We start from the raw sequence: 21,169 nt of genomic DNA, 5'->3' as shown, positions 1-21,169 counted from the left end.
AAATAGCACCCGGTAGCACTGTACTTTATGCTGTTCTTTTTTTATTTGTTATTCTTTAATGATGTTGTGTGTGTTTTTACTGAATGAGTTTTAATGAGCTGTGTTGAAAGACAAATTTATGCCCTTTTGAACAGACAATAAAGTTCTATTATATTCTGTTCTAAACAATTTGGTCAGAACTGACCCGTTATCACAAGAGATGAAAACAGAAAGCGAACACAAGATGAGATTAAGTTTTATGGGGTTATTTATTAAAGGCACAGTAATTCTGATTAAATGAATTTGAACTTTAGTAGTTGAGAAGGTAATTGCAAATTACTTTCAAGGAGAAAATAATAATTGTAACTTTAACTTAATTGGAAAAAAAATGCCAGTCATCATAATCATAATTGAGTTGTAATTGAACATGGATAATTGATGATGCAATTGTAATTTAAAAAAAAAAAAAATTGACCCCAATGGGGTCAATTATTTTTTTTTATTAATTTTTGGGAAAACGAGTTTACATTGCCAAAGCAAGTGTGACATACAACAATGTACACACAACAATAATAAATATTAAAAATAGAAGAAAAAAAATTATTGTGCAAAACAATAAAATAGAATAAAATAAAATAAATGTAGAACTATAAGTGTTATAAAAAGGGAAAAGGATATGCATACTGTACATGAATGGACAGACTATTTATATATACAAAAATGTCGTCTCTCTCTTTCTTAGAACTACCTGAGTCCCTGGAGGAGGTGCTGGATGTGACCATAGCTCTGTGTCGCCCCCTTCTGAAGCATCTGCACTGTCTGCTGGTCACTCTGGGAGCTAAAGGTCTGCTGCTGTGTGGAGAGCACAAGGAGGGCGGGGTCAACCTTCAGCCCAGTAGGAGGCGAGGGGTGAGCAAGATGATGATGATGAGAAGTTGGATGCTGCAGCTGCTGATGGTGCTATTGATAGTTGTGTGTTTACAGATGAGACAGCTCTGTGCTCTGCACTATCCTGCTCTGACTCTGACTCGCGAGGAAACTGTGAATGTGTCCGGAGCAGGAGACAGGTGCTAAATTACACTCACATCATACACATTACATTCATTCTAATTTACAGAATCCAACTCAAACTGCTTTAGCACTCATTAACCAGCGGTGTAAAGAGCACTATATATCCTACCCAAGTAGAAGTACTGTTACTTGATTGAAATTGTACAAGTACAAGTATGTCAAACATAAAATATGAAAATACAAGTAAAAAGTAGCTCCAATGAAATAGTACTGAAAGTAAAAGTTACTTTCACCCCCACATTTATTGTTGGTAATAAATGTAATCTTACCACATTTCCCTTGCATACAGTAAACATCTCATGTATAAACTTAAAAAGGAAGAGACAAAATCTTACACAATTTGAACTTAATTTTTTTTTCCACAAAGGCATCTGTAAAAAATAAACAGTTTGTCAAAATGTACAATTATTTTTTTAAATAAAATAACACCAATGAATTGAATTCAAAGTTAAAAATACATTATCAGGCTGTAAGTACTGTGCCATGCCAAATGTACCATGTGGATAACAACATAATAGCTAGAAACCCCAACCTGAACCCAAGAATTTGGCTGGGCATTGATCAAAAATGGCATGACTAAGAACATATGGCTTCTATTTCATAATATTTCGTGAGATGTTTTACTATGGGATGTGACCTCTATCTACATTCTTCAGAAGCACTCTATTTCACCAGCCGTTTACCAAATTAACAAACATTGACAAAATACAGCATTGAAATACATTTTAATAACTGTGTTGTACTGTTGTGATGGGAGTGTAATGTGAAGTGCAGCTCGTACACCTGCCATGACCGCGCGCTCAATCTCCGCCGCCAGGAGAGAACCAACCATACATATCACCCAGACAGTCATCGGTGAAAAGGCGTGTGGGAGCGGCTGTGTGTGTCTCTGCTTGTGTATTGGTTGAGGTTACAAGAGGCGGGGTCAATTAGCATATGTGCGAAACATTTAGGTTCAACATTTAGATTTAGATTTAATATCTAGATTTAGACTTAACATTTAGATTTAATATGCCTTGAAAATTCTATAAAAAAAGTCAATTAGAATTTAACGCAAAACTGAGGAACCATGTTACAGCTCTATGTACAGTTCTACACATATGTAGTTAACAATTATTAAAATGTGTTTAATATCAAGCTTTCCCACATTATACCATTAAGAAAAAAAAGTGTATGGTGGTATACTGACAAAAAAGCTCAGATGCCCAAAGCAAAAACATTAAAACCTATATTTTAGTTTATTAGGAAGCCTAATAAGGTAACCAACAGATAGGAAATTAGATGATAGATGTTTGTCTTTAGTGTATTTTACAGCTGATTTAGGACCTGTTATCATAACAGATGCTAACAGAAAGCTAACACAAGAGGAAGGTATACTTTTATTTGCTTATTTATAGGCTCAGTAATTGTGATTATTTGTAATTGAAATTTAGTAATTGAGAACATAATTGTAATTGACTTTCTGAGGACAGAAATAATGGTAATTTAATTGAAATTGGAAAATATGCTTTCCACTGTAATTGTAATTGAATTGTAGTTGAACATGGATAATTGAAAACGTAATTGTGGATGAAAAAGGTAATTGACCCCAACCCCGGCTTTCACCTCTGCTCATTATATACAAGCACACACATGGTGTTATAGGATGATTATTAGGATGTAGACAGTGTTTTGGATAGTGGAGCATTGATGCACTGTATGTATATGAAAGGAGGTCACCATGACTTTCTGGCTCTGTTTCAGCCTTGCTGCGGCTGTGATGTCAGGAATTCTCCAGGGAAAAGACACAGACTGCTGCGTCCGGATGGGACTTCTGTCTGCTAAGACGTCTCTGTCCTCTCCTCATCCCATCTCTCCAATGCTGACCTCTGACTGTGTGGATCCCAGTAGAGCTCCAGCTCACACATGGCCCAAACCCACCTTCAGATGGATCCATCCAGAATAGACCTTCTTCTGTCTTTGTGTGTTTCACATCTTTATCCGGTTCAGTTCATGGAAAAGCTCCCATGGACAATTTCTTAGAGCAGTTTGAAATTAATCAATAAAACACATGTATGATATATTAGAGCAGGGGTGTCAAACTCATTATGGCCAAATACGCACCAGTCAACTCTCAAGTGGGCCGCAGATTATAGGAAAAAACTAGCAATTTTACCATTCATTGACCCTAGTTTGCACTTCCACGTATAGTAGTATGTAAAGTATGTAAGGTGTCGACAATATCCAAGCAATACGTGACAGATGACAGTTCCTGTAGGATCTTCACTTAATTGATTTTGTGACCAATTTTTATATAATTTGGGGAAATCTAGGGAAATAATTTGAGGAAAATGTTAGTGTTTTTTGAAAAATTGAAAGTAATTTTGTAATTTTTGTAATTACAATTATTTGAGATAAAAAATGACTGCCATCATGTGATATAGGAATTAAAAATTGTGAGCCCTGTCAAACATTTGCAGTTTCATTGAATTTGTGTATTTAGAGGTACTGAGATATCTTCAACTGAATTACTTAGTGATTTACTCAATAAGTCATGTTTTCACTGTCATTTTTACTTTTTCCTGCAGGCCGAATTGGGCTGGATTTGGCCTCCAGGCCTTGAGTTTGACACGTGTTACAACATTGAATAATGACAATAATGTTTCTATTGAGTCAGAACACTTGTGTGATGACATTAGAGGAGCTGAAGTTTTGACGTCTGACGGTTCGTATGTTAAAAACTTCATCTCCCAGCATGCCCCGGCCTACTACGCATGCTCAGTTCAGCTCCCTCCTCCTTACAGTAATGCTAGCTAAGATGGTGGTTTGAGCCTAAATTGTCTCCACAAGACAAATAAACGAAAGAGACAAAACATCATCCCAGCCTTTCGGTCACAGCGGAGCAGCGAGGCTACAGTTTTTCCTCGTTATTAGCGGCAGGAATCGTGACATTTGAGACCCGTTGGCCGGCAGTCCCCACCCAGTTTGAAGAGCGGAATCCTCGGCTACATACGGACACGGTAAGGACCGCTGCGGCTAGCCGAGGCTAGTGGTGCCCGATGACAAACCGCTGTCTGCTCTGTCACAGCAGCAGTGACCGAGCCTGTGTGTCCCCTGGGTCAGATGGACTGTATGCGTGTCTTGTCGGTGCTGTAAAAGCCGCGTCGGTTGCGTTCAGTTCGGTGAGTCTCAGCGTTAGCCTGCGTAGGCCGCGACGTTCACTTTGACGGTGAACTAGCATGTTAGCTCCGGTTAGCGCTTAGCATTAAACAAACTGTCACTTTCTCTGTTTTTAGGAGTCTGTACTTTAAATTCTTCATTTTTTTCCATTTAAAATGTTAATTTCCGCAGTGTGTGTCTTCTGTGTGTCCTAATCTTTAGTCAATCCTGAATGTTTTATACGAGTCAGACCGGCTTCCCTTCACAACCCGCGGCTAACGTTAGCAGTGCTCGGCGTCAGTGCAGTAACATCTGTCAATGTCCGATCAACAGACAGCAGTATTACAGACCGGAGTTTGACATCAGACAGTGATTTTAGCAGACATTAGTTTAATGTGACAGACCAGTTGTTTAATAGACGCTATTTTTGATTACCGACACACCTGACAGGAGTTTGATAGCTGACAGACTCGTCATTAAACAGAGACGAGTTTTCCAACACACAGACCGACAGACACGATTTTAATGTGACAGACCAATAGTTGAATAGACTGCTTTTGAACTGACATGACTGTATTAGCTGACAGACTAGTAGTACAAGAGTTGGACAACAGATGGATACGAGTTTGACAACTAACAGATGGATTGTGACTGACACATACACAGTAACATGTAGTTAAAGTGTGAATAAAGAGTTAAAGGGAGCTGGGGTGAAGTAAATAAACTAAACATCAAGCTGAATCGACATGTAATGTAAACGATAAGTTGATCTGATTTTCACGAGGTTTATCAGTGACATGGTCTGAGCACTGATTGTTGTTGCTGGGGTTAAATACTGTGATGATCTCATTAGAGACACACTTTATAGACTGCAAAGTGTTTGAGACTTATTCTGACACCAAAATGGATCTTTACTCCATTAAAAGCTCACGTGTTTGCACTGCTTCTGAAAACATTTCCAAAGGAGAAGTAGTTTAACGTAAAGGCTTTTTCATTGTATCAATACTGACTCTCATCCATAATGGTAAACCAGGAGGAAGGTTTATTGTCTATAAATTCATCATCATAAGACATTAGAGTTTTGTGAGCTCAGTGCTTCTTCGTCCTTCAGCTTCTTCTGCTTTGTGTAACATCAGTGTTATTACCACGAACATGCTCCCTCACTGTATTCTGTTTGTGTTGTTGAAACAGTGTGAGGCTGTTTTCACACTAACTTTAGCTCATTATCTATTCTTTATATTCATTTTTGTTAATGTATTACATTGTAATAATCCCGCTAATGTAAGAACAGTGTGGTTGACCAGATCTACAAAATATATACGATTGTAAATAAAACAAGCTCTGACATGATCCTGGCTCAGTTTGAAAATCACCTCACACATTATAGATAATATTTGCACTGCGGTGTGCACAGAGAGCAACATAAACACAATAGTAGATCAGAATAAAACTGGGTCATTTAAGATACAAGTATTTGTGTGCAACACCTGTTTGTTTCTCACTGCTCTGACATTTCCAACATCATAAGAAAAGAAAAATACCAGCTTAAATCACACATGTTTAGTTTATATACCCAATATTAGTCTATTGCTTATCATGTATTACACACATCATTTGCTATTACAATATTAAATGAGAAAGTATCGTACAAGTGATTTATATAACTTTAATATTGATTAATATATTTGTATGCTAGTAGTATACATGCATAAATATATATATATATATATATATATATATATATATATATATATTAGTAATATACATTGCGATAACGCATGAATAAATAAAACCTAAACCAATCAGTTCATTATCTCAGCAGGTTTTTTAGTTTAGATGAACGTTGTATATATAAAAACACAAGGACGACATGTTGAAGGATATTACATTCAAATATTGTACTTAAGTCATTTCAGTGACAATATTTGATTTTTCGGTTTCTCTCCCCACATCCCTCTTCCTTTGCGTTTTCAGTAATAAAATGTCCAAATTAATTTCTCAATAACGTTATTTTATTGATTACCATTAACTCACTACCCTTAGAAGTACCGTACCATGAACACTGCAGATTTATGGAGACACTGGTGCTTTCCTGAAAAGATCTTCATCACTGACATTTCACCCTTACACACACATTTCAGTGTCTCTCCCCTCTTCCAATGTAACTTCTCTGAGTATGGAGAGCTGAGTCCAAACTCACAGGTTTCAATCTGTAGTATGTTCTGTAATGTTCTGGCCAATTGATGGACTAAGGATATTAAAAACACTTTAATGAGTTTAGCGTTTGTTCCTTTAAAGACATCATCGATTGGGCAGGAAGTGTTTGTTCAGGTGCTTTTTACAGTTTTTCATCGATTCAAGAAACCAACGGAGAGCTTGAGAAATACAGGCTAGGTAGTTACTGTTAAAAGATTTGTGCACGCACACAGTAAAAGTCATGCACAGTAAAAGTCGTGTGTACAAGCTTGGTTCCTACACAAATGATGACGTTGGGTTCGATAAAATGAACAGGTCCAGACAATTAATAATTAATAATATTAATAATTAATCTGAGTCAAAATGGAAAGAGCTGATGTTGACAGGTAGTCATGGTAACTGAGGATTAGACGTCAACCGATGCCGATACCGATTAAAATATTAAAAAATAAAATAAAAATTCAGCCAAAGGCTGATATACTTTTTTTTTTAAAGCACATTGATTATGAAAGACAATTGAAATGATATGATATAAATGTATATATTAGAAATTAAATACACCAATAGAACTCAACATTTATTGAACTTTAAATATACCCATACACAACCAAGTAAAACAAAAAGTACAGCACGGGTAAGTAGCAGTAAAGCATGACAACAATATACAATGTGCAAGTAGTGGGTTTAAACTACAGTAAATACCTGTATTAGGTATAACCACTCACTTATTTCCTCTGTTCACAGTCACTACCATTATACCTGAGCTTCACACTTGTCGCCATATGCACAACTATAACATCTCATCTCACTTTAAAATAATCAACTCTTCCTCACCTTTTCCATTTCCTACCTTGACTCCATCCCCCTGTTCCCTTCCCCCTCAATTAGGTGTAACACTGTCCTCTCTTTTTATATCCTTCCTATAATAAAGCGTTTCTTATCCTTCCATAGGGAGGGCTGGTGATGGTCAAAAACATATTTTTTTTTTTTTTTTTTGGGTCGTTGGCAGGTCTTGAAAAAAGTCCATATATCGGTCGACCTCTACTCAGGGTAAGTTAGAACAGCTCTGACAGATAGTCATGGTAACTCAAAAGATGATTGTGATATGTTCTAAAAGTCTCCAGGGTACCCTAGCCCACAGCCTGTTGGTATGTAGAAACTGCTAAATCAGCCTGATAGCACTGATTATAGGTGTTTGAGTGTGTTGTGATGATGCATTTATTCCATTTCAGGTTTATGACCTATGGTCAATGAAGTTTTAATATTTCTTTCTTTTCTCTCTTTTTGGGGAAACCTATACAGTGCCCGTTGGAAGTATGCATTCATATAGTGGGAGGAGCTTAAGTAGAGTTGTCAATTATGGCCAAATGAGTATGTGTTTGAAAGTTGGATGTACAAAGAGGTGTACGTACTCTGTAGTGTTATAAAGGGGTTTATTTGTGGGTGCAAAGTAAAATAGTGTGTGTGATTTCCCTGGTTTAATTCTATGGGACATGCGCATGATAAATGTTTGTTGTTTTTTTTTTTTTTTTTTTACACATTTTTATATATTTTTCATTATGATGTCATGATGTGTATATTTTTGTATCTTTCTGTTGTTTTTGTTCATTTTTTGTATAATTATTGTTTTTTATTGCCATTGTAGTGTGATTCTGGAGTCATTTCGTGTATTTTTGTATCTTTTTTGATGTGGTTTTGTGCATTTCTGTTGTCATTTTGTGTAGTTTGAGTCATTTTCCTATTTTTGTTGTCGTTTTGGTGTGTTTTTCTATAATATGTTTTTTGGAGTCATTTTGTGTGTTTTTGGAGCCTTTTTGTATTTTTTTGTGCATTTCGAGTGTCGTTTTGTGCACTTTTTATATACATATTAAGTTTTTTGATTTATTGTACTTATTTAGTATATTTTTATTATAATGTGTGCGTGTGCTTGCCCTTTTGGTTACCGTGGGAGACTCTCTCCATTTTTCTTAAACTCAAAATTCCAAACGCTAATACAGAAAGTGCTTTTCCAACAAAAATAATCTTTCCTTTTACCTTAAGAAGTGCGTGCGTGTGCTGTTGTCACAGTGGGTGTTTCCTCCTTGTCCTGTCGACGCGCTGCCGTCCGGTCACACCCGGGATAAAGGACGAGGGTTATGGAGAACAGCTGCCTTAGACGAATGAGTGCGTGCCTTCACTGCCTTGCACTTTTGAAACTCAGAGGAGCCACTCATGTTAGTTATTCTCCGGCGCCGCCATCTTTGTTTTGGTCGAACAACGCATTGGCACGAATATTTTGAGTCGACGTATTTTTTTGACGCGTTGTCCCAGCCCAGGCTGTCACTTTTGTGGTCCTGTTGTATTAAGTTACCCCTGCCTGATCCATTTTATTGTCTGTTGTTTTGGGGTCTATGAGGGGTACAGACGAGCCCTGGGTGACTGTTTCCTGTGTGTGTTCTAGAACTCTGTGAGCAGACTCTGTCCTTGCCCTGCCTCGCCATAGAATGTCCCACAGCCCCGAACTGAAGGACGACCCCATGGAGTGCCCTCTGTGCATGGAGCCGCTAGAGATCGACGACGTCAACTTCTTCCCCTGCACGTGTGGCTACCAGATCTGTCGCTTCTGCTGGCACCGCATCCGCACAGACGAGAACGGCCTCTGTCCCGCCTGCAGAAAGGTCGGTGCTCCACAAACCCACAGCATAACCACTGTATTCACCTGCATTCACCTTCTGTGGCACATAATCAGTTATCTAACTACCTTGACTACCACCTCAATGCATTGTCATGCATTTATTGGAAAAAAATATTCTAGTCTTTTAATACTTTTGATTTAGTTGTTTTACTTCCTGCGACAACTTAATAGAATGAAGTTTTGGATACATTTTATTGTGATGTACTTTGACCATTTTAGAACTTCAGACTTTAGAGACTAAAATGCTTGTTTTTGAACTGTGGTAGGAAGCCGAGTACCAGAAGAACATGCAAACTCCACAAAAAAAGGTCTTTAGTGTGCTCGGGGAATCAAACCCTCGGCCTATAAATATGAGATTTGTCTCCACATCTTTCAGGGCTTTTTCTGACAGTCTGTGCAGAGGCTGTTTAATATTACTTCCAAACATGTTGGCCCTGTACTACGAAGCTGGATTTCCTCTTATCGCGCTGACGCTTGGGATTCATTCTGTGTCCTGTGCTACGATGCTGATTAACTTCTTAAATTTACCATGGGTAAATTAAATCACCATGGTAACTGATGCTGAACAGCTAACCTTGTCACGAGCAGGTTTTGTTCTGGATGAGATCATTTTCCAAGATAACTGATTTATCAGGAGGTGGTGCTTTTATACTCGCTGATCACTTATCCAAGACCAAACCTGCTCTTAACCAGGTTAGCTGTTCATCTAGGCCTGTGTACCGAACCTTGGTTTTTTTTCAGCACCGTCTGAAATCCTTCGGTACTACCCGGTACCGAAAGTTGTGCTGTTTTTTGCTTCCAATGTTTTGCACCTGGATGATGCAAGATCTAAAAATGCTGTCTATGATGGTCAGTAACATCACACATGAGTTAAAGTTATGAAGAAACCTCTTGATGCTTTAGAGCAGTGGTTCCCAACCTTTCTTGTCTTGTGTACCCCTAGAGCCTTTTTGTCATACCATGAGTACCCCCTCACTCATACGTGTTCATGATTCTCCAAAAGTAGAACATAACACAACTGAATATTTAACGCCAGTCACTTTATTTCATCTTCTTAAATTGAACAATTAATATTCAGGCATTCTTATTTACCTCAAATTAAACAGAAAATGATGTTGCCTTCAAGGAAATAAAAATGATAGATAAAAGAAATATTATAGTAAACATTTGTATTATTAATACTGTATTATGAATACAGTATTATTAATACTAATATATTATGATTATATCGTTATTGAAGAAAAATAATAAAGTTGAAATTAGAAATAAATAAATAACAAGCAATATAAATAAATACAAAACAATTAACCTGCCTGTGTTATATATACGTTTTATGACATTTACCACAAAAGGAGTTTCTTTGAATATGTCCCCTTAAAACAGGCATTTAAACTTTAAAAACAAGTCATTGCGCACACGTACCATTTTTTTGACGGACTTGTGAAATGACTGAGAATATTTTTCATTATCTCGGAAATAAATTCCTAATCTTTCCACGTACGTGAGCACACATATTCCTGGTTGGGAAACACTGCTTTAAATAACAGTTATGGTGGTTTTAAAATGGTAAACTTTGTTTTAGACAAAAAAGCCTTCCGTGTTTAAGGGGAAACAGCTGATTGGCTATTGGTGCGCTATTGCTACTAGTTTTGGCCAATAAAATGCATGTATGAGTGAAAAGCATGGCTGCTTAAACAGCAGTAATCAGTCAAATCGTAATGTTAAGTTTGCTGCCTTTGATCGTAGACAGTCCTGCACAGTGCATGGGCCGAAGCCGCGCACTTCAGGTCATCTCCTTCTGTTGTAGAATCAGTGAAAGCACTGGGGCAGTGTTTGTGGGATTAGTGCCTTATTTCCTCTCATTTTCACACTGCTAACTCTCTTTGTTCAATGTTCACTCTGCAGCTTGCACTGCGGCCTCTCCCCCTGCTCGCTCCTCACAGAGCAGAGTCTTACCCACCTCATACTACCCCATTACATTACATGCTGACTACGGTTGGGAGAAATAATCAATGATTTGTCATTCAGACAAATTAATTCATAATCGATTCATACATTTTCAGTAATTGGTACGTTAAGTTACAAGCGAGAAAAACTGTAGAAGTTTAATGGATGAACTCTATGGTTCCCAAACTTTTTCTGCTTCGCCCCCCTTTGAAAAATTAAAAGCTCCCTGGACCTCCCCCCCCTTCATGACAAATTATTTTAATATTTAATATTAGTACAAATTAGTAGTACGAATTTTTCAAATCTCATAAAAATGACACAAATTTACAATCACATATTTTAGAACAGTAATTAAGCTCTTTATTAATAAAGTGCAAAAAAAAATACTTTTTCTACTTTTCATGCTCATGGTTCAACAAGGCCATTCTAACGCCCCACTGGATTAACTGATGTTTTAAAAGCACTATAGTACTTCATCTGCTTATTTATAAAAAAAATTATATATGTAATAAACAGTTTATAGTCTGTCATTTAGGGCAGCCCTTTTTGTTTTATTGTATATGTTACAATAGACATGCTTCAACTCTGATACTTCATCATGCAGTTCTGAACAGAACTGAACAGTTGACACATTTCCTCTGCTGGTTTAATAAAAGGTAAAAAGGTATATCTATCTTCTGTGTCTCAGTGCAATTGGTATGTTAATAAAAACAGCAATTCATCAGTGGTCACAGTAAGAAACTAAGAAATGCTGCAAAAAAGTGCATCGATTTATAATCAAATCGCAATCTCTGTAATCATAATCGAATAGTAAGGTGCCTGAAGATTCCCACTCTTAAAGTGATTATTTAAAAGCTACTCATCATGCAGCTGTGCGCACTAGGCTTGTCACTTGTTTGCAACTGCTCATTTACAAAGATGTTAGAAAACTGCTTTAACTGAGAATTTGCCCAAGCTGAAAAATAAAACACAACCTTTATAAGTAATGTAAATGTGTTATGTTATTTTTTTTATTTCTTAACATTGATTTCATAAAATAAGTATAGAAAATAGTACTGTACAGGAACTGATTTTTAAATAAAAGTACCGGTATTGAACAATTTTAGATGGTACCCAGCCCTACGTTCTGTGAGTTACCATGGTGATTTACCCCGGTAAGAAGTATTAGAAGTTAGCGCGATAAGAAGAAATCTATCTTTCTTGGTAAAGGCCCTCAGGGTTGGGCGTTGCTGTTGTCTCGTGTGTAACCGTGTGTGTTTGTGAACAGCCGTATCCAGAAGACCCCGCTGTGTACAAGCCGCTGTCACAAGAGGAGATCCAGAGGATAAAAAACGAGAAGAAACAAAAACAGAACGAGAAAAAGCAGAAGGTGACAGAGAACCGCAAACATCTGGCCAGTGTGCGAGTGGTGCAGAGGAACCTGGTGTTTGTCGTTGGCCTGTCGCAGCGACTCGCCGACCCCGAGGTGAGAGTTCTACTCATCAAAGCAGTTGTCCTCTCACATGAGGAGATGAAATAGACTCTGATGATGTTTGTGCTGTGTGCTTAATCAAAGGTCCTAAAACGACCTGAATATTTTGGGAGGTTTGGGAAAATCCATAAAGTGGTCATCAACAACAGCACGTCGTACGCAGGGTCACAGGTGAGAGCCCCAGACCCTTACAGACAGACAGACAGACAGTGTGCGTGTGCGTGTTTTAACATGTTTGTTTGAATGTTTCCAGGGTCCAAGTGCCAGCGCTTATGTCACTTATATTCGCTCTGAAGACGCTCTAAGAGCGATACAGTGTGTTAACAACGTGGTCGTTGATGGCAGAACACTCAAGGTGAGACTTAAGGACACACGCAGAGTGAGAACTGCCGTATGTGCGTGCTTGCATGTGTGTGTAACCTTCTGAAATGATTCCTGACCTCTCAGATCAGCTGCTGTTAGTCAGACTGGCCATCATTAAGTGTGATTTTAATTATAGGGTGATCAACAAGTGTTTCAGATAAATGTAAACGCTGAGGGACAGCATTAACAAGTCCACAGTTATAATGATGACCAGTTAAAGGGATACACCCACAGGCTAATGGCTCTTAGTGTGAGTGCTTTTAGCTGAAACGTACAGATGGAAAACAACTACCTCCCTTAATGAATGCAAAGCGTATTTACTATTATTTGTTGTTTGTTCTGTCCCTGTCAGGCATCTTTAGGCACAACAAAGTACTGCAGTTACTTCCTCAAAAGCATGCAGTGCCCTAAACCGGACTGTATGTATCTGCACGAGCTGGGAGACGAAGCAGCTAGCTTTACTAAGGAGGAGATGCAGGTGAGGCTGATGCTCATACAGCTGCTCTATCATATAATCATATACATTAAATTAATGATCCAACCAAAGCCTTTATTCCACATAAAAGCAGAGGTAAGGGTGTGCGATTTGATGATATTAGATCGCTAGGGATTAAAACATAACAATGATCTGCCAAATCACTGAGAGTAGAACCTTTAGTGCTCATTTTAACCCTTGCGGTGCCTTGTCTGCTCCATATGTCTGTGGTTCATACAAAGCCCATCCAAAGGTTTTTTCTCTACCAAATCAAACCATTTGCTCTTCAGCATGTCAGGTCAGCATTAGACACTGAATAATTATTAGTACGTTCTGCTATGGGCTGAGATTTGTTCCACTAGAAACTGAATTTAAAAAGTTGGTATTGAATTTGAAAGTAACAACTTGAAATTGAATGACTGAATTTTTTTATCTTAATAAATTCCAAAAATTCAATATTCAAAATTCAGATTCACTGCACGGAATTCAATTTCACGACACGGAGAGACACTTCTGGACCGCAAGGTTGAGCAATCAATCACTGATTCATGGAACTCCAGTCTACAAAAACTCCTTTACGGTCGTTGAGGGTGTGACCATAGATATCAGGAGGGCTGTCACTTTAATGTGTTAAAAAAATAATGCCGGTAATCGCATATTTTCTTAATACTCCAAAGAACCTTTCTTATTTTAAGAGTTCCCGGTATACCCATAATACTGATGCACAGTCTGCAGTACAAGACGGGAGACTGTCGAGCTGCTCAGCCTTGTTTGCGTTAATTTTGGCTTTTAAAAACACCAGATGGAAAAACACAAGCCCAGTTGTTTGCAAATTGTGCAAGAAAGACTTTGACTTATCGCCGAAACGTTGTAGCCTTCACTACCACCTCAATGTAGCGGCTAGCACAGACAGCTAGCACGGACACTCAGACTCACTGGTTAAATATTATGATCTGAAGGAGAGAAAAAGCAACAGGTTTGGTGTCAGAAAAGTGTCCTTACTGTTTATGATGTGCTAACTTATAGCACTACATATGACGATTTGTGTTTTCTATTATTTGGAGATTGACAAAAGTACTCATTAATATGACACGTAGCCCTCTGGACTAGTTTCAAATACAGAGGAATGTAAACAGCTACGCCTGCATCTGTTCTATTTTGTTAAAAACAATAAATGACTTTATAAAGCCATTTTGTTATATATCAATTTTTTGATTTGCCACAATAATGTAATTTAATTGAAAATACCTCAAGTTGAGGGCGTTTCTCAGCAATTTTTATGTGCGATTAAAAAAGAGATTAATTAAAGAGCATGATTAATTAATTGCACATTTTTTAATCTATTGACAACACAAGATATCATACAATAAAGGCATTTATTATCTATATAGCCCTGAAAAAACTTCAGACTAGTAATGTTACATGGAAGTGATGTTGGTGGTGATGTCAGGGGTCATTTGACACAAACACGAGCACCGAGGGCTCTTTGCTTGTTATGAGAGCGCGGTTATACGGCTTTTTAATCCTTTTACCTTCATTTGCTGCTGTTCCCTGACCACTGAGAATTACTGACATTAGACTGTGGACGGGTTCCTGCATTAAAGGATTTTCTTCAAAAACGTAACCTATCAGTGACAAGACAAGAAAGAAGGACGAACACGTCTCCGTCATGTTTGCTGTGTCACAGCAGCCTGAACTTGTTGCTGAGCAGAACTGCAGGAGCTACAAAGACCTCCTAAAAACATTGGTCACTGATAACATGGCAGTGTTTCTGTACCGGTGTAATTTGAACAAAAGAGCTGCTTCCTCATGAAATCAATTTCACGATATATCACGATTTTTTGGGTGCCGATTTTAAATCGATTATTTTTTTTAAGGAATCAATTGCTTAAAAAAAATAGAATTTTTTTTACATTTAATCAATATTTTTTGTTTATTTGTGCAATATTTCAGTGGTTACAATGCTTTCAATGTGTTGCAATGGTTACTTGATTTTATGATGGCATTGTGTAATGCCTGCAATATGTATTTACATTTTTTTAGTGTTTAAACTGACACAATAGGAGAAAATGTTTTTCTTATTATTGTGCATTGTCAGTAACTCAGGGTGATTTATCCTTTCTCACTTACAGTTGTCATTGTTACTTTGAGACTTCTACACAGTAGTTTGTTTTTTTTTTTCTTCTTTTTTAACGTCTAGGCTTGTCACGATTTAGCATTTCAATCCTGTTTTTAGTGCCTGTGCAAGTCAAACTGCAGTAGTTTGATATGATCAGAAAACTCATACATCAATTGTTTAAAGTAATGTTGCACTTGGTGTTGATTGGACAGGATGTAATAATGTGGAGGGCTTGATTTATTATTTATCTGGGAGTTCTAATTTAACAGTTTCAAACATCTGTCAGTCCTGTTGTTGACTCACTAAAAGCAGTTTGCATTTCTACACACATTAGAAATCAGACGAGTAAACACACACGCTGACTTTGTGTGCTTGGTGTTTGTTCAGGCGGGAAAGCATCAAGAATATGAACAGAAACTCCTCCAAGACCTTTACAAGATGAACCCTAGCTTTCTACAACCTCCAACGTGTTCTACAGAGAAGTCTAAGAGTAAATCCACCTCCACACAAAGGTACGTACACACACACACACTATTGATATTACATTCTATAGGGTTATATACTTAAAGGATTATATGTGCCTTTCTGTATACGCAAGGTGACTTTACACATCAAGTATCAAATTAAAACACAGTAAGATAAAATACCATGGTAACCGATTAGGATGAGAATAGACAGTCCAGGTGTATTCAGGTGGGATAGTAGACTCACACACACATCTGTTCAAATATAAAGTGATTTTTCTGATTTTAACTCCACTTGAGGACATTGTCAGGTTTATGTGTCTTATGAGGACCACAGTGTATGTCAGGTTCTGGTAACATGTTGGTCCAAGAGCATAACTTACAGAACATATTAGTACTTGGATTGACTTTACAGAGAGTGAGGCCGAGAACCTGTAACCTTTTCTCCATCACAGATCCAACAGTAGTAACGGTAAAGACGGTTGGCCCACGCTGTCGGGACACGGTAAACTGGCCAACGGGCTCTCAGAAGACAGGAAGTCTCCCCCTCTACTAGACTTTCTAGACCAAGAAGGTCTTTCCTCAGACGGACTAGAAACAGAGCCAGGACACAGTGCCCTGTCGCCTTTCTCCTCAAACTGTGACAGCAGCAGGTACAGCAGCGCTCCCCAGTGGACAGAGCCTTCACTCACACACACCTTTAATTTTCTCAGGGTTATGATGAGTGGTATAATGTTTTCATGAAACAGTGTCATATCACAACCCCCACTTATTTACAAAGCAACAGTGTGGCCAAAGAGCTGCACAGAGAACCAGAGACTCAGGTACAAATAATAATAAACCATAAGAAACACATCACAGGCCCATGGTGTTCAGAGCACAACTAGAACAAAGATCTCACAATGGATACGGTTACATGATGATTTTTAAGTCGGAAGTAGTTATTCCGAATAAAAGTATTCAGAATTAAAGTGTCCTGCTTCGTGTTTACATGAAAATAGTAATATCAAATTGAGGTTTACATGGAAAACCGATTTATTCAGCTTTATTCAATTCCACATTCGGCCTGGGGATTGATAAGGGTTCTGATTGGATAGAGGGCGAACGTGAGGTATTCATGTCTATCGGGAAAAAACACAACAAACCTTTTATTTTCGGCTACAACATAGACGACCACATGATAAATGTTTTCACTTTAATTTTAATTGTAGTTTTGAAGCAGCAGCTCAACAATAACACACGGTTTCACTTTCAACCACAAAGCAGGAGTGAGATAGAAGATGTGCTTTGGTCAATCAAAGCCAGCGGTTCATGCAACAGCTATTCCACCTCCACTACACAGGACAATGAGTCAAAAATTATCTTTATAATGATCCATGCATCATTAATGGAGCTCTGGTGCTCCATGCCCCACAGCACCGATGAAGCCGTTCTGTTGAATGTCTACATGTTTATTTTTCCATCCTTCCACTCTTTTCATTATATCCATGTTTTTTAAGGCTCTCTATTATCACACAAAGTGTGGAAAGATGGAGATAGGTTTGAGCTCCGTTTGTGCGTCCGTCCGAGGTAAAGGGGACAGTTTTTCTCCAAATTCGGTTATCCTATTTTAAACCGTGTGTGTGGCTTCAGGGTACCAATACCTAAATGGAGTTCGAAAATGAGAAGCGCACAATTATTTTTTCCGGAGTTATTGACCTTGTTTCGTTTTTTGTACTCTGTTCGAGGTAACTTCAAGGGGACAGCTTTTCTCTACACCGTTTAAGATAGTTAGTAACTTTATGATTTGATGTGATAATATTTTCTTATGTATACATCTAAGTTCTTAGATTTAGGACATTTAGGAAAAGGTTGTGAGTTATAATGATAACCAATCTGGTGGGGGGGATGTGTTTTTTTGTTAAATAAATAGTCTTGGCTCTAGTCCGTGCGGTCATCCTGGACTATGTCGTCACCGGTGCGTCATTGCGGCAAGTCACATGCGCAGAACAACTGGAATTAACTTAAAGTGGGATTAAGTGTTTACAAGAAAGAGGAATTATTTAATTTGGAATAAACTAGCCACATAATTTGCATTTAAGTTTAAATTGGAATTAAATTTGCATTAGGAATTAAGTGTTTACAAGTTCAGTTTAAAGAGGAATTAACTTTTATTCTGAATTAAAAAGAACTTAAAGCTCCCATGTAAATGTAGTGAATGATCTCTTTATTTTGACTTCATACTACTTTGTATCAGTGAAAGAGTCAAACTTTCTTCTATAATTTCTGTCTAAGGGCCTCCCATTTTTCTTTTCAAGATTTACCAAACTCTGTATTATTTACCCTCATTATTTTTATTATTTTATTGACAGCAGAAAATATTCCAGAAGTGCATTTTTGGTTTTCGGTTGACAGACTGGGGATGTTGTGAGGAAGCAAGTGAAAACCACGGCCAGCATGCGCTTGTCTGGATACTGGGCAACGTGTCTGCGGTGTGCACGTATTTCAATATATCTGAGCACTAAAGAGTCAGGTGTGTCCAAATGCGGTCCTCGAGGGCCGGTAGTCCACCAGGTTTTTGATGTGTCCCAGCACAAACACAGCTGAGTGGCTTGTTGACTGACTTTCTGCAAAGCTGCTTCAGGATTTCAGAAGTGTTGGAGCAGGAACACATTGAAAAGCTGGTGGATTACCGGCCCTCAAGGACTGCGTTTGGACAATAAGCAAAGAGGTTGAGACAGAGCATGGAGGGAAAACTATAAAAAGTTCAAAAACAGCTCATGAACCAGTCCCAAATTTAATTTAATGCTTTGTGTGTTTGTTTGTGTGTGTGTCCCAGTCCCAATGAAAAACCATCAGAACCAGTTTGTTTGGTGAACGGTGAAACGCTCCAACAGGTAACAGCTTCTTCTTCTTAGTGGTAAATGGATGAATGAATGAGGTGAAGCTGTTTACAGTGTGGATTTTTTTATGTATGAAATACACACTGTGAACACACTTGTTGTAAACAGGAAGTGATGTAACCCAGCACACTTGTAAAATTTGACCAATGAAAATGAAGCTCTACCTGCAATCCTAACCTGTGCGTGTGTAGTGTGTACACTGTAAGGTAACAGGAAGTGAGTCACAGGCTGGGCTGTTTACACATCCCAGCTTTCACCTCCTGATTCAATAACATTATCAGGATTATAATCCAGGAAGTCAATGAGAGAACAAGTGGACATTTCAAAGCTCCCAGTGTTATTAATGGGAGGCACCCTGTGTGTGTTTCAGATTCCCAGCAGCAACTCTCCTTCTCCTCCTCCTGGGCTCAGTAAACCCAGTCTGGTGGTTCCCATCAGTGTGTCGGACCTCACAGCTCGTTCTCCCTTTGAAGGAGCCGCCGCCGAGTCTCAGTCGCTTTTCTCAGACAACAGTAACTTCAGACACCCTAATCCACTCCCTGCCGGCCTGCCGCCCTTCCCTAGCTCGCCCAGAGCCAGCTCCGACTGGCCCATGACCCCAGAACCACAGAGCCTCTTCACATCAGGTACGCACCGTCAGTCCGTCTGTGTGCTCACATACATTATGCTGATGTCTCTGTTTGTCCTTCGCTCACAGACACAATCCCAGTGTCATCGTCCACGGACTGGCAGGCGGCCTTTGGGTTCGGCTCGTCCACCAAACAGCAGGACGACGACCTAGGTTTTGACCCGTTCGATGTGACTCGGAAGGCGCTCGCCGACCTGATTGAGAAGGAGCTATCGGTGACGGAGCGTAGCCCCTCCTCTCCCCGCCCCCCCCCAAATGCACCACAGGGCCGTTTACAGCTCTTTCAGCTTCCCGGGGGGCCATGGGCAGCAACCGCCCGGGCGCTACCCCTGGATGGGCATGGCCACCAGGAGTCACTTGCCACACCTAAACCAATCCAACGCCGCCTCGCACGGCAACATCCTGGACCTGAACCTGCCCCCCCAGCACAGCACAGGGCTGGGAGGGATCCCCATCTCGGGTAAGAGACAACACGCTGAGTCAGCAGAGAGAGCGGTCACACTAACGAGCCGCCGTGCCTCGTCCACAGAAAACAGCGGCGCAATGGACGGCCTAAACATGAAGGAGTGGCAGGACGGGCTGAGAGCACTGCTGCCAAACATCAACATCAACTTTGGTGGACTACCCAACTCTTCTTCCTCCTCTTCCTCCTCCTCCTCCAACAGCGTCAACCACATCGGTGGCCCGGGGGGGCCCAGCATGACACATAGCCTGAGCTGGGACAGTGCTGCTAGCTGGATGGACCCCGCCATCATCACAGGTGAGTCTCCATGGTAACCAGCATTACATAAGGAGGATTATAATATTTGTGACCCGCCCCTCAGGTATCCCAGCCTCGGGCAACAGTTTGGACTGTCTCCATGATGACAACCCCCCCCACTGGCTGAAATCGCTGCAAGCGCTGACAGAGATGGACGCCCCTCCCTCCCTGCCCCCTCCTTCTCAGCCCCTTCACGGCGGCCTGCTGGACGCTCGCCTCCCCCTCCACCACAGAGTTGGCTGGGCACCCTACCTGCCCCCCCCTGCCACCGCCAACCCCCCCACCCACTTTCAGTCCCCCCCGCCCGGTTTCCAGACCGCCTTCAGAGCACCGCCGCCCCCAGCGGAGCTGCTACAGAGCGCTGCCGCAGACCGCCACTGAGACTGAACCCCCCCCCATGACATCACTGACTCCCACAACTACTGCAGAGTCTGAGATTAACCACGTAACAATCATGCCCCTCTTGTTTGATCAATAATTAAGGCGCCTCGTTTGAATCAAAGAAACACAAACAGTCAAAGATCGACTCCCCCTCCCTCCTTCTGTCTCTTTGTTTGTTTACAGACCTTCCCCCCCCACCCCTCCCATCATGTTCTTCATCATGGCACGGCGATGGCTTCCTAGAAGCTGACATCAGCGTTTTTTGGTCTGTGTCACAGTGAGATGTTTGAAGGTTTGATTCCCGCCCCGTCACTTGATGAGCGCCCCCAGCAGGGCGGCGAGGTCCACGGGCTCTCGCAGGATATGAGCTGAAACCTCTGTATCAGAGGATGGATCAGCAACTGAAAGGGGGCAGGGCTTAAGTGGGAGTAGTTAATGAGGTGGGGATTAAGCACTGGGGGGATTAAAGGGGTGGGGCTTAGTCAGAAAGACGGGTTAGACTGTGACGGTGCCACCGTGTGGTTTCCGACAGTAACTAACCCAATACAGAGAGGGGCCTGCGAACCCCCCCAGGACTGAGCCCGTGGAACCTTGTGTGTGTCTGTTTCTTTCTGAAGTCTT

The 21,169-nt window shown here is 40.0% G+C and overlaps 2 protein-coding genes across 2 annotated transcripts in view; both read left to right on the top strand.

Moving 5' to 3' along the window:
• Positions 1-3,066, top strand: part of LOC114465996 (pseudouridine-metabolizing bifunctional protein C1861.05) — a 28,925-nt gene extending 25,859 nt beyond the window's left edge. The window contains exons 17-19 of the mRNA XM_028451412.1: positions 722-888; positions 964-1,046; positions 2,794-3,066. Coding sequence (XP_028307213.1) covers positions 722-888; positions 964-1,046; positions 2,794-2,995 — 452 coding nt within the window. The 3' untranslated portion in view covers positions 2,996-3,066. The remainder of the gene's footprint in view (positions 1-721; positions 889-963; positions 1,047-2,793) is intronic.
• Positions 3,067-3,817: 751 nt separating this feature from the next.
• cnot4a (CCR4-NOT transcription complex, subunit 4a) lies at positions 3,818-20,679 on the top strand. Its single transcript, XM_028451024.1, is given in 14 exon segments — positions 3,818-4,049; positions 8,825-9,041; positions 12,273-12,470; positions 12,561-12,647; positions 12,730-12,831; positions 13,192-13,317; positions 15,821-15,945; positions 16,353-16,550; positions 18,716-18,773; positions 19,150-19,405; positions 19,477-19,645; positions 19,647-19,867; positions 19,937-20,167; positions 20,232-20,679. Coding segments are annotated over 13 exon segments (2,262 nt in total). The 5' UTR covers positions 3,818-4,049; positions 8,825-8,867; the 3' UTR covers positions 20,549-20,679.
• The last annotated feature ends 490 nt before the right edge of the window (positions 20,680-21,169 follow it).

The sequence above is a fragment of the Gouania willdenowi genome, chromosome 6 (genome assembly GCF_900634775.1).
Source record: "Gouania willdenowi chromosome 6, fGouWil2.1, whole genome shotgun sequence".
Lineage (NCBI taxonomy): Eukaryota > Metazoa > Chordata > Actinopteri > Blenniiformes > Gobiesocidae > Gouania > Gouania willdenowi.
Note: the sequence above shows the minus strand (reverse complement) of the source record. Positions and strands in the feature narration are given on the sequence as shown.